At 41.1% G+C, this 14,207-nt stretch overlaps 1 protein-coding gene across 1 annotated transcript in view; it reads right to left on the bottom strand.

The window, feature by feature from the left end:
• LOC308098483 (ras-related protein Rab-26-like) overlaps nt 1-14,207 on the bottom strand; it is a gene marked incomplete at both ends in the record, with an annotated part of 128,279 nt that overhangs the window by 22,237 nt on the left and 91,835 nt on the right. Inside the window, one exon of the mRNA XM_080446863.1 lies at nt 8,055-8,107. Within this exon, the coding sequence (XP_080302989.1) occupies nt 8,055-8,107 (53 nt within the window). The remainder of the gene's footprint in view (nt 1-8,054; nt 8,108-14,207) is intronic.

Raw genomic sequence — 14,207 nt, 5'->3', positions numbered from 1 at the left:
AAGAAGAAGCTGTGTGTATTGGCAGTGTGTGGCATGCTGGCTATGGTGTTACACACTGTTCCTGGAGATGGGCAGGGAAAGCCATGAGCCAGACAAGATTTCATTATCGAAAGAGTGGGCAAAACCATACCTATATTAAATTGTTCATAGGGTCAATACGAGTAAATAAATATATGATAACCTCTCCACAGGAGCAGCTTTTTCATGGTTATCACACATTTTGTTATTTTCCCCATACGTACATGACAGGTGAAAAAATTACACAATTTAAAAAAGAGTTATCATAATGAAACTTCCTGAGTTGATTACTTACATGAAGACAATGATTTATCGTATTACAAGTTTTCTGAAATTGTATATTTAAATATGCAAATTAGGCATTACGAGAATATGCCTGAATTTGTATAACTTTCCAGAATCAACATTGGAACATTGGACAAAGCCAGAGTGAACATTCTTATTCTTCATTTTGTTAAGATGTTGGAGTCAAAGGTTTTTAACCAGGGAATATTCAATATCTGGCTCAATTTTGGGGCTCTGGCTCATGGACTAAATGCCTAATATGCATATTTAAATATACAATTTCAGAAAACTTGTAATACGATAAATCATTGTCTTCATGCAAGTAATCAACTCAGGAAGTTTCATTATGATAACTCTTTTTTAAATTTTGTAATTTTTTCACCTGTCATGTACGTATGGGGAAAATAACAAAATGTGTGATAACTATGAAAAAGCTGCTCCTGTGGAAAGGTTATCATATATTTATTTACTCGTATTGACCCTATGAACAATTTAATATAGGTTTGGTTTTGCCCACTCTTTCGATAATCATTGCTCAATTTTGGGGCTCTGGCTCATGGACTATTTGGTCTAAATGTGGTGTCCAAAAGTTTGCTAATACCACGTTCTTGACATGCACCCTCCTGGAATTGTTGAACCCGCTCATGTTCTGTTTTGGTACATCCTGTTTGTGTAAATGTTGAACTTGCTAAGAAGACATGTTAAAATGAAGAGTTTCGGGGCAGCCTTTGGCTGACTGATTGTTAGATTACTTGTTAAGCAGTTTGATTTGATTCCTCCATAATACAACAAAGAGCTACCGGCGCCAGTTTCTTGTACGAAGCCAACTTTTGATAGTTTAGATTTAGAGTAGTTACATTAGACTAGAGTTCTCTTGTAATTTTCATTTGGTGTAGATAAGGTTAGTAAGAGGTTTAAAAGTAAGTATAGGTTTAGCTTGGTTTATTTGGTTATTGCTTTGTGCCGGGGCTTATTTTCTGTGTATGTCTTAAGTTAAATTTCTTGTCTTGAAAATTGTCCATTTGTAAATTCATGGTATGTAAATATCCTTTCAAACCTAAAAGAAACTAAAAAAAGGTCATAACAATAAAACTACATTTCACTTGCCAACCTTATGTCACGGTCCTTTCATTCCCTAGACTAAGGATCGTAACAGTACCAAAGGTAAAAGTACTAAAATATTTGAAAATAGCAGATCTACAAGCTCACAACGCGTCGCGGTGCGACGAGTTGTGAGCTTGTAGATCGGCTATTTTCAAATAGCCTAGGTATAAAATAGGGCTAAAGTGGTTAATGTATGTTCTATAATGATTCATGAATTATTTATATCTGAAAAGTAACTAGTAACTAAAGTTTTCAAATAATTGTAGTGGAGTAAAAGTACAATATTTGGACCCGAGATGTAGTGGAGTAGAAGTAAAAGTATTGGAAATTGGAAGTACTCAAGTAAAGTACAAATACCTCAAAATTGTACTTAAGTACAGTACTTAAGTAAATGTACTTAGTTACTTTCCACCACTGCCTATAAGTATTAAATGTGATTAAAGTGGTTACACTGATTTTGAAGCTATATCAACACATTTTGTCCCCACTTTGAGAGCCACTGCTCTCCAAGCCAGCATCATCATCTGAGCACCTGTCGTCCTTTATATTATCTATCAGAGCAGATAGTGACTTTGAAGTGAGTGACGATATAAACAGTCTTTCCTCTGTAGAGGCCCCGCTGCTCCTCTCAAAGAGCCTTTTGTTCTAAAGGTCCCTTATTGATCAAGGCAGCTGAGAATGACTGTCCGCTGCAGGCTAACCCAGAGGTAACAGCATGACCATCGTTGACAAAGCTTCAGTCCCTCTGATGCAGGGGTGACATTCGGGGTGCCAGGGGATAGCAATTGCCACCCCCTAGAGTTTGCATTTAACCTCAAATTCAGTTATTTTATGTGTATATTCTTTTTTTTTTAACAATCTATGATCTCAGTCCATGCCCATCCGTCTACAAGTGACAAGTGACAAGTGACACACATGTTATAGACATGTTTTCTTGTGCGTAACCAAACATCAATTAACCACTTTCAACCTGGGTTGGCCATGTACCATTTTGAAACATTTCTTTAACCCATTAAGACCTGAGGCCGATTCTACAAATACCTTCTAAACCAGTAGTTCTTTCAAGATTTTGAAAACATGTTTGCAATCTTGTACATCTGCTATTTTTGAATAGCCGATGCAAAAATCTAAAATGACAAAGAGGTTTTCCCGGTTTTAATGGGTTAAAATGGTGAAAAATGGCAGATATACAAGCTCAGAACGTATCGCATCTCGACGCGCTGTGAGCTTTCAGATTGCCTATTTCTCACCCGTTTGAAATAGGGTTTAAGTGGTCCCTTTTTTCTGAAATGACGCCTCTGCTCTGATGGGTACGTGTGTGTGTGTGTGTGTGTGTGTGTGTGTGTGTGTGTGTGTGTGTGTGTGTGTGTGTGTGTGTGTGTGTGTGTGTGTGTGTGTGTGTGTGTGTGTGTGTGTGTGTGTGTGTGTGTGTGTGTGTGTGTGTGTGTGTGTGTGTGTGTGTGTGTGTGTGTGTGTGTGTGTGAGAGCGAGCGCGTGTGTGTGTGTGTGTGTGCGTGTATGTGTGTGAGAGAGAGAGAGAGAGAGTGTGTGAGTGCGTGCATGCGTGCGTGGGCATGGGGATAATATCAAAAGAGATGCTTTTAAAAAGCTGCCATTTCACGCTCTGCCGCAGCTCTTAACCGTCTATTTTACTGACTCATGAGTGACATGTGACTGACATGTTCTTTATTCATGAAATGACAATAAGTGCCAGGGTATAAAAGGGGCTTACAACATTGTGTGAGTGGGTGGGAGGGGACACAGAGCTCCTCCTATTGATTTAAATTTGTATTGTCGCTTTCAGGACAAACATTTGCAGTTTCCATGAACAAAAGTGTAATGATTTGTTAGTCTAAGACTAATGCAAAGCTTTGGTTTGCTGGTATATTTGACATCGCTGTCTACTTGATCACACCACTACAGTGTCACACAAAAGTATCAAAAGTAGCAGATCTGCAAGCTCGAAACGCGGCAGGAAACGGCACATTTTGAGCTTGTAGATCGGCTACTTTTGCTATTTTTGAATTTGAATCCTGGAAAGCAGCAGTTTTGGACATACAGTATGAGGTTTCCACCCGACAGAGACGATATAATGTATTAGTCTCCTTTTCAATGTCCATCCTTGTCACTTCATCTCCATTGCTGCATTGCTGCTCTCTGCACATTTACATTTGCATCTGCACTTTCAATCTCCATTGGAATACTGTGCTCGTTTCTCTATACTTACAACACTCACCAGGTTTCTGCACTGACAGAAATTCTCAAATGGTTACAAATTACTGGGATTCAATTTATGTGCCGGGAACATATTCTGCATTTTCTATTAACCAAAACATAAGCAGTCAAATCTGTCTTGACAACAAATAACTATGTAACTCCGGTGGTTGACAATACGACAATAAAAAAATAAAACCAGACAGAGTCTGATAACGGAAAAAGCTTTCCTGTGCATTTCTGTCTCTTGCCCAAATATGGAGGGATGCGGACCGGCAGACAGACAAACGGAGGTGGGAGGATGGACGGACGGACGGACAGACAGACGGACGGACGGACGGACGGACTCTTCTAGGCAGCTCGCCCCCTATAGGGACCACGCCATTAAAAGAAAGCAAAAGTATATTGCCATGTAAATCAGTAGACCGGAAGATCAAAGCTTTATGATGAAGCTAAGTTCACTGTGATGGTCGAAGCAGTGGTTCAAACGGGTTCGGGTAGGAAATCTAACATTATCCTACACCCGTACAAGAGATGGGACGTGATCCTGCAGAGAAGGAAATCAAATTAAAGTGTCTCTAATGAATGGTTTCCTTTTCATGAGTAGCCAGGTAATTCTCATACACTTCTGTCATAATATCCTCTAATCTGGAACCAGTGTCGGTGCTGTCAGAGTGTATTATGACCGGATATTAATCATCCTGCAGCCGCACATGGATTAGCTTCAGTAAAAGCAATTCCCCCCCTGTCTGCTGCGTTCTTTCTTCCATCTTAATCTAACCCACATCTGAAAGTGAGCAGCACTCCATGAAGATGGCTCAAAAGCCCAGTGCAGTGAATGCTGCAACAGGACGTCACGGTTGAAAGAGATGATTTAATCACATTTCAATAAAATGCTCACTATACTTGTTTTGCACACTGCTCACAATAACACAGCTATTCCAGAATGGAGGGACGTCTGAGTGCAGTGTACTAATGCACATGTTTGTGAAGTGGGGGGCTGCCAGGGGGTGCATGGGGGCCAATTGTTAGGGAGAGGGGTAAAAAAATATATTTTGAGGCAGAGGGTCCACAGCCCAAAAAAAACATCATTTTGGGGGTCCTTGACATGAAAAGGTTTGAGAACCACTGCTGTACAGATAGGTGCTCATGGACAACTATACTCAGCGGTTCTCAAACTTTATCATGTCAAGGACATGATAAATATTTGGCCGCAGACCCCCATCTGGAACCTCATTAAAACATTTGTATTGTTACAATGTTTCATTATTATTACACTTACAAAAACAAATCTAGATTTTGTGAAAATAGCCGATGTAATAGTATAAGGTTAAAGTGGTTGAATGGATTGTGATGCTATGTTAACTAATTTTGCTGGGGACCCCCTGAAACACACTCAAGGACCCCTGGGGGTGACCCCGGACCCCACTTTGAGAACCAGTGAACTACTGTATGTTTTGTCCCCTCTCCCCTGGAGGCCTACACACACCATTAGAGGAGAGAGAGAGAGAGAGAGGGAGTCTGGAGAGGAGGGAGAGAGGAGGAGAGAAAAGAAAAAAAAAAGGCAGAATGGACCGGACGTCCGCTAAAATGGACGGACGGATCAACCGTCCGTCCCTCAGGGCCACAGTAGGAACAAGCTCTAAAAGCTTGTCAACCCCCCCCCCCCTCCCTCCACCCCCCAGGAACAAGAGTTGCCATGCCAACTGCTGACACTCCAGGTTAACCACTTAAACCCCATTATGGTTGAGCTAGTGTATTTTCTGTTTTGCGCGTTGCAAGCTTGTCAATGTGCTATTTTCGGCGAAAGCTTTCCCAAGCCGGGCGCCATCGTCAGTTATCACCATCATTCAGTTTAACTCGCCAGGCGGTTCTTTCCTTTCCTCTCCTCTCTTTTGGTCGGCTATGTTCGGCGTTACAAAGGATACTACACCCAGCAATGAGATCGCCACCTAATCTGGCACGATGCCAGCGTGAAGTCACAGTGACGTCACATCTCTAGTCATGTACTGACCCAACTACATGTACCGACCCAACTACATGTACCGACCCAACTACATGTACCGACCCAACTACAGACAGAAGAAGAACAAGCTAAGATCTAAGTTCAACTAGAGAAATAGCGAGAACAACAAGCAGATAGAACTCTTTATTACACGGCTTGGTTGAATGCTTGATTCTAATTGGTCAATCATCGACCATTATTTCTGGATAATGACCAATGAGCTCTATAACGGACCGCTGTCTAATCAGAGACTCAGAACACCTGCTCATGTCAACCTGCGATGCTTGGTTTTATGCTTTATCCAATATGACAGCCATGTAAACAAACAAACAATGTAATTTACTAAACGTTGCTCTCAAGAATGTTTTTGAAAACATTTGAAGAGAGAAATAGACGATGCAATAACCGAGAAGTGATTCTATTTGATCCACTACACTTCCTTGTTTATCGTGGCGCAACAACGGGGGAGTACCAAAACGCTCGCCCCTAAACACAGTCGCCCCGGGGCAAATCCGGCGGTATTACAGGCAAATCGGCGGTATATAGAATGGGGGTGAGTGTGTTTTGGGGTGAGTCTTCCCGTTTGTTACCTTATTTACCTTACTTGTCCGCCCAGCCCAATACTTATGGAATACTTTCATTGCCGTAAGCAAGGAAATGCTTCGTTTTGTTGTTACTTTTGTTAGTTATATATAACTATATATATCTATATTCAACTAGAAGAAAATAAGCATTTATCTAAGAAGAATAAGCAGATCGATCTATATTCAACTAGAGATATAGCGATAATTGATAAGATTGCCGTTGTATAGTCGTATTCGCATATAGGAGCTCCTTAGTGGCACAGAGGTACTGAAAACGTTATATTTCTGCAGCTAGAGGATTCCCCACTATTACTCTCGGAATCTTATCCAATTACCATTATTCTGCATACCACTTTTTTGTTAACATTGAGGATTTGAGTGACTATATTCACCCTCTAAAACAGGGGTGGGCAACTTTATGATGGAGAGGGACACTATATTTCCACAGTCACTCCAGAGGGCCACATTGCATGCACTGTCGGGCCATTCTATGTCACACAAAAGTAGCAAAAATAGCCGATCTACAAGCACAAAACGCGTCGCAGTGCGACGCGTTTTGAGCTTGTAGATCTGCTATTTTTGCTAATTTTGAATCGGAATCTTGATTGTTTTTAGTGCTATTTTTAGATTGGAATCTTGAAAAGTAAATTTTTTATTTCATTTCAAATGCATTTAGTTATACTTATGTTAACTTTATGAACTTAAAGACAAATACATTGGTTATAACAGCTGAAATCAATAATACATCAGTATTCCGATATTAACCTGCGGGCCGCATTAAGTGAAGGTGGGGGCCACATGTGGCCCCCGGGCCGCCAGTTGCCCATCTATGCTCTTAAAGCAGCACCTATAAGCTAATCTTCATAACATTCGGGCGTGCGACACCGTCGTGCAACCAACCGTATGCATCGAGGGCTTTTTCCTCTCCCTCCCTGCTGTGTTCCTCCTCTCGCTTCTCTGGACCTTTTAGTCTGTGCCCCCCCCCCCCCCCCCCCCCAGGCTGCTTCATATTCATCACACTGTGTTTTAGACCAGAGTGGGTCAGGGTCACCGCCGGACAAAGTGGGCAGTGGTGGAAGAAGTCCTCAGATATTTTACTTAAGTAAAAGTAGCAATACCACAATATAAAGGCATGTGTTCAAAATGTTACTTGAGTAAAAGTACAAAAGTATTGGCTTCAAAATATACTTAAAGTACCCAAAAGTAAAAGTACTCAAATGTTTGAAAATAGCAGATCTACAAGCTCACAACGCGTTGCGTGTGTGTGTGTGTGTGTGTGTGTGTGTGTGTGTGTGTGTGTGTGTGTGTGTGTGTGTGTGTGTGTGTGTGTGTGTGTGTGTGTGTGAATAAGACATTATTCTTAACCAACTTGTATGTATGTCAAATAAAATATAACTAATACAACTGCGGTGGTTGGAGGTGGTCTGCCTGCTCTTCTATTGAGACATTTAGACCCATGTGGTCGGGTACTATAGAACGTGCCAAAAATCCTGAAGGGGGCGTCAACCGTCAACAAGTGTCTTTTGGTAGCAGCGGACATCTTTGAGGGGTAAAAACCAGGTTGAATTAACATTGCCCAAAACAAACATGTCTGCGCTACTATGCCGCGCCCCCCCGTGGTGACGACGCGTTGGCACGCTCTATAGGCCCACTATTGGTTGACCAGGAGGTCAAATAGCCTTCCAAAATGTGGTGGGAATAAAAAAAAAAAATTCAGCACTCCCGCGGGGTAAACGGGTTTCACACCTGGGTACGACATGAAAAGTACGGAATGCAGCTTTGATACACATTTTCACCCAGCAACAGAGCTTTGTGTTTGTGGTGATTACTGACAATGATCCTACCTGGATGTTGTCAAAAGATGTTTTGTTGGTGACATCATATAGCAGCAGTAGAGCTAAGAAAAGAAGAGAAAAAACAAAGAGATTGAGAGAAAAGCATTATATATTACCATGTAGCAGTAGTGGCTCTGAGGCTCTGCCTGATGAGATAAAAACACTAATATCTCTCCAGACTCTCCCAGTCGACAGAGAATTCCCTTTAGTCTATATTGGTTATAAGATGTTGGCTTTCCTCGCCACAGACCGGGGTTTAAATCCCGGGCGTTACTATTACGCAGTTCTTGAAAACCGTTGACAGTGATTTGCTCCCATTGTCAGTTATCAACTCTCGTGTATGCATTCCGAGTTAATGTGAAAACTGTTTTGGTAAATGGGTCTGCATTTATACAGTATAGGGCTTTTTTTTCATCCCAAAGCACTTCACAGTATGCGTTACATTTCATACACATTCACACACCAGTCAGTCATGCGACGCTCCAACTCGCACTCACTTGCGCACGAATACGCTTGCTACCAGATTGTGCCCCACCGTTTCATGCTCACACTCTCTCCTACACAACACACAATGAAGAATGTTAACCCATTAAGGCCTGAGGCCGATTCTACAAAATGTTTTCTAAATCCCAACAGTTTTTTATCTAAACATAAAATATAAAAAATCTAAAATATATAAAAGATATAAGAAAAATATAAAAAATATATACAAATATGTTGTTCCAGAGATCCCCAGAAGCAAAGATTTTAGTTACAAATGTTCGCTTTAAAAATATATATTCAAACTCAGTGCAGCGCTATGAGCTTGTAGATCTGCTATTTTTCATTTGAACCAGATTGAACCAGAAACCGTCTGATTCCCTGACTGCTCTATACATCATTACAGTCATTTACATTACATTACAGTCATTTAGCAGACTTACATCAGTGGTTTTGTGCCAGGGACCTCCATAAGAGAAGATTTTCATGGCTATAGCATTGATTCTCAACCATTTTCATTTCAAGGACCCCCAGTTTTATACCATTTTGATCTCCGGGACCCCCAATCTACACTGTAGTACCATCAGTGTTAGTTTAACACTGACGGACCCTAACGGGTCCATTAGGTTCCATTTGTACGCTCTCAGAGTTACAGACATATAACAGGTATACATTTGGTTCCTACAGTAACTATCAATCATTTGAATGGGGACCCCCTGGGAACCCCCTCAAGGACCCCGGACCGCACTTTGAGAACCATTGCTCTACATCCTGAGACATTGACCACCCTGTGGAAATAAAAGGATCCATTTATTGCTGGTCTGCTGTCTTCTCTCTTGGCCTGATAGGGCCCTGCTGAAATCACTGCAGCCTGAGCTCATAAAAAAAAAAAAGACCTTGGTGTTAGTATCCTTAGAAGGCCTGATCAGTGTAACAGAGCAGAAGCAATCATCTTTCCAAATTAAGGAAGTAAAGATACTGCCAAGTGTTAAAATGCAAACACCGGTTGCTTTTTCTTTTAGTCCATACCGAATGTTCACAATACCTTTGAACATGTTGCTAACGAATGCTACCGTCAGACTGTATCGCTAATGTATGTATCTTAAAGGTCTTATCTTATCTTATCAAGACAGGAGAGATTATAAACGGCTGGTGCTGATGGCACAGAGAGAGAGAGAGTCTGTGTGTGTGTGTCTGTGTGTGTGTGTGTGTGTGTGTGTGTGTGTGTGTGTGTGTGTGTGTGTGTGTGTGTGTGTGTGTGTGTGTGTGTGTGTGTGTGTGTGTGTGTGTGTGTGTGTGTGTGTGTGTGTACAGTATGTGTGTATATTTGTCAGGACTGTTCCTACTGTTTATAAGTGAAATTCAAATCATTGGTCAGATCGAGGCATAACTGCTCAAGTCTCCCTGCGCGTGACCAAAGAACATCTCTGCACAGAAACAGCTGCAGAGGTTAATTATTAAGATGAGGCATTACATTTACAGGCCTGCATGCAAAACTGTTTGTGGAGAAACCCACTGATTTATTTGTTCAGTTATCTTTGATCCGACACCGGGCCCTTTGGTTTTACTACTTTACTACTAGCAGTAGGTATTCCTACTGCTTTAAGTACTTTGGAGCATTGGTTCTCAAAGTGAGCTCCAGGGACCCTCAAGGGGGTTCCAGGGAGTCCCCAGCATTTATCCCTATTGTATATCAGAAAATATTTTCAAAATATTCTTAAATGTACATGCATATTTAGAAATTAGAAAACCTTGTAGAGCGGTTGTTGTTGAATAAGAAAATATATAATCTCCTCTCATGTGGGGCCCTGGCACAAAATCCTTTCAAATGGGGGTCTGTGGCCAAATATATCAATTTGGGGGTCCTTCACCCTCAAATGTTTCAGAACCACCAGGGGCGGCGATTTATGTTCGCGCTAGTGTATGTCCGCGCTTGGGCAATTAGCGGTTATTTTCCGGGTTTGTTACCTTTTTGGGGGGGTTTTCTTACTTTAATGCGGTTAATTTGGTTAATTTGGTACATAAAATGTACTCCATGAAGTACATTTTTTCTTTCTCTTTTTTTGTGATGAGTTTGTTGGGTGGGTGCCCGTCATTTCCCCTTAGTGCTTTAGCCCCGAGGCACCCACAGTATCGTCGCCCTTGAGAACCACCATAGAGTAGGTTTAGGTTGTATTGAGTTAATACAGTATGTCTTCTGGATTGACAATAACCTCAATTGACTCTGAAGGAACTTTTCAAAAAGGATGCCACAGAGACCCAGAGTGGAGTTTCCCTTTAAGGCAGCTCAGTGTGGAATCAATCCGGCAAAAAAAGAAAATAATTACTCAAGAGTGATATTCTCTTATCGGTAATGATCACCTGCAGATGTTGTTGTGTGCATCTGCAGCTGACAATCTTTCCAAATCACTGTATTAATAGACTCTAAAAACCTCGCGGGAGGCATGCGACTGGCTCCTTAGGGACAACAACGGTGGAAGTGGAGGGTAGAATATGGTCGCGGCATTACGTGATACAGAATGGGAAAGTGAGAGAGAAGAGAAATGGATACGAACAGCAACAAAGATGCTGATATGAAATGGGAGAGCCATAAGGGAGGGAAGGGGATAGAATGAAAATGGAGACCCAATGTAGACGTGTGTGTAAGGACAGTAGAACGACAAAGAACAATGACACAATCAAAATAACAAGGTTTAACCCATTAAGACCTGAAGCCGATTCTACATATGTTCGATTCTAAATCCCAACAGTTTTCTAAAAAACTTATGTTTCTATATCAGTGGTTCTCAAACTTTTCCATAATTGTTAAGGACCCCCAAAATTATATGTATTTGGCCGCGGACCCCCCGATCAAAAAAAAAAATTGTTCCAGGGACCCCCAGAAGCAAAGATTTGAGTTACAAATGTTCACTTTAAAAATATATATTCAAAGATTTGCACACATTTTCACGTTTTTTTTTTTTTTTTGCAGATCTACAAGCTTGTATATCTGCTATTTGCCAGACCCAAGGGGTCGGGCTTACATGAGGCTTTGTATCTGTTTCGTCCATACATGGGCAGGGGTCATTTGTCCTCCGGCCCCAGCCAAAAAAAGGTTTGTGATGTCCCCTTTCGTCATACATGGGCAGGGGCCATTTGTCCTCCGGCCCCAGCCAAAAGAAAGTTTGTGACGTTCGATGTCACGAACTATTCATGACATCATGAACTTCAGTTATAAAGTGGTTTGTAGGTGTGTACATACTGTACTAGGACTTCATTTTGGGTCTGGCAGAACCAGGTCTCCTGGTCTTGTTTTGAATAGCCAAAGTTTAAAATAATCTAAAAATTACACAGATATGCATCCCAGGTCTTAATGGGATAATAAAGTTTAATTGATACTTTGTTATACCCCCATGTGATGATACTGTATATGATCATATAATCTTTACACAAATAAACACTCTAATCATCCCTCTCGGAGTGCCAGTTCCAGAGCACATCCGATCCGAGTCCCTCCACCCTCCCACGCTGATCAGCTGTGGATAGTGATAGAGGGTCCATCTCTGTCCACAGAATAACAATGCTCGGCTCAATTTATCTCCATTGTGTGATGTGTAGGCAGTGGTGGATAAAGTACTCAACTTCTTTACTTAAAGTAAAAGTACCAATACTGCAATGTAGAAATACTCTGTTACAAGCAAAAGTCCAGAATTCAAAATCTACTTGAGTAAAAGTACAAAAGTATTGGCATCAAAATTTACTTAAAGTATTAAAGTAAAAGTACTAAAATGTTTGAAAATAGCAGATCTACAAGCTCACAACGCGTCGCGATGCGACACGTTGTGAGCTTGTAGATCGGCTATTTTCAAATAGCCTATAAAATAGGGCTAAAGTGGTTAACGTATGTTTCATAATATCATCATTTATATCTGAAAAGTAACTAGTAACTAAAGTTTTCAAATAATTGTAGTGGAGTAAAAGTACAATATTTGCCTCTGAGATGGAGTAGAAGTAAAAGTATTGGAAATTGGACATACTCAGTAAAGTGCAAATACCTCAACATTGTACTTAAGTACAGTACTTAAGTAAATGTACTTAGTTACTTTCCACCACTGTGTGTAGGAGAGAGTGTGAGCATGAAACGGTGGGGCACTAGCAAGCGTTATTCGTGCGCAAGTGAGTGCAGTGCATGTGATAATGAGGACGGGAGAGGGAGGGAGAGAGAGAGAGAGAGAGAGAGGGATGACGAGAGACAGGGAGAGAGAGATGACGAGAGACAGGGAGAGAGAGATGACGAGAGACAGGGAGAGAGAGAGAGATACAAGTGAGAGAGAACTTGTGTATGCTCGTGGTGTTCTCTGTGCTGCAATGCTTTCATTGTTTGGTGCTGATAGAGTGGCCTCGGATGCATGGGTACGCGGACAAAATGGTGGACGTGCGTAAGTGTTTTAGTCCCTTCTTCCTCTGGTTAGCCTCGGGACATGTTCTCCCTCTATTTCCCATCACTCATCTCTCATCTCTCATATACATAAATAGCTGTTTCGTCTTCACGTACGGTTGAAAAATGACCACAAAGAAGAAAAGAAAATGCTCTTTAGTTGATGGTCACGTCATCTTTTCTTTCTACTACAAAATGCAATAATAAAGTAAAGCACATTAATATCAAAGTGCAGCGATGCCCAGCGGCAAGAGGCGTTTTATGGGAGCAGTTTGTTGCCGGCTGAAGTTCAATGGAGCTTAATGCAGGCAGCAGCAACCACTGGGACTTAACCCGGAACATACTTCTTGAACCTTTTTCCCAATCAGGGACCACTTGAGCATTTTGAAAGCGTTTGCGACCCCTCCCATCTGACCACTTAATGCAACTTACGAAAATAAATAAAAAATGCATTTATTTTTCTCCCTCTCTCTCTCCTCACCACTCGTCTTTCTTTGGAGACACATGATGCCGTCAACATTTTGTTTTAATACTTATTAATAGGATTAATGAAACATAAAAAAAACACATTTGAACCCATTAAGACCTGGAACCTGGAATTTTTTGGATTTGAGCTAAAAAGCATTATTTTACACTTTGGCTATTCAAAAATAGCAGATATACAAGCTCATAGCGCGGCACCGAGTGCCGCTCTATGAGCTTGTAGATCTGCTATTTTTTTTAAATCGTGAAAATGAGTACAAATCTTTGAATATAAATATAAAATGTACTCAAATCTTTGCTTCTCGGGGGTCCCTGGAACACAATATTTTGAGATGGAGGTCCGTGGCCAAATACATATAAGTTTGGGGGTCCTTGACATGAAAAAGTTTGAGAACCACTTATATATAGCAACAAACTGTTAGGATTTAGAAGACATTTGTAGAATCCCCCAGAAGCAAAGATTGCCCCAGAAGCAAATGTTAAAAATACATATATTCAAAGATTTGCAAAACAAATTGCACACGATTAAAAAAAGAAAATAGCAGATCTACAAGCTCATAGCGCGGCACTCTGTGCCGCGCTATGAGCTTGTAGATCTGCTATTTTTGAATAGCCCAAAGAACTCAAAATGACACAGATGCGTTCCCGGTTTGAATGGATTAATAGCATTAAGGAAGAATCAAAAAACATTTCAAGACAAAAACTAGAAATACTGCGGATGTATGCCTCCGCCACCTAGTTGTCGTTTACCTCCGTGTCTCCCCAGATATACAGTACATATA

The sequence above is a fragment of the Gymnoscopelus braueri genome (genome assembly GCF_963280865.1).
Source record: "Gymnoscopelus braueri genome assembly, chromosome: 13".
Classification (NCBI taxonomy): Eukaryota; Metazoa; Chordata; class Actinopteri; order Myctophiformes; family Myctophidae; genus Gymnoscopelus; species Gymnoscopelus braueri.
Note: the sequence above shows the minus strand (reverse complement) of the source record. Positions and strands in the feature narration are given on the sequence as shown.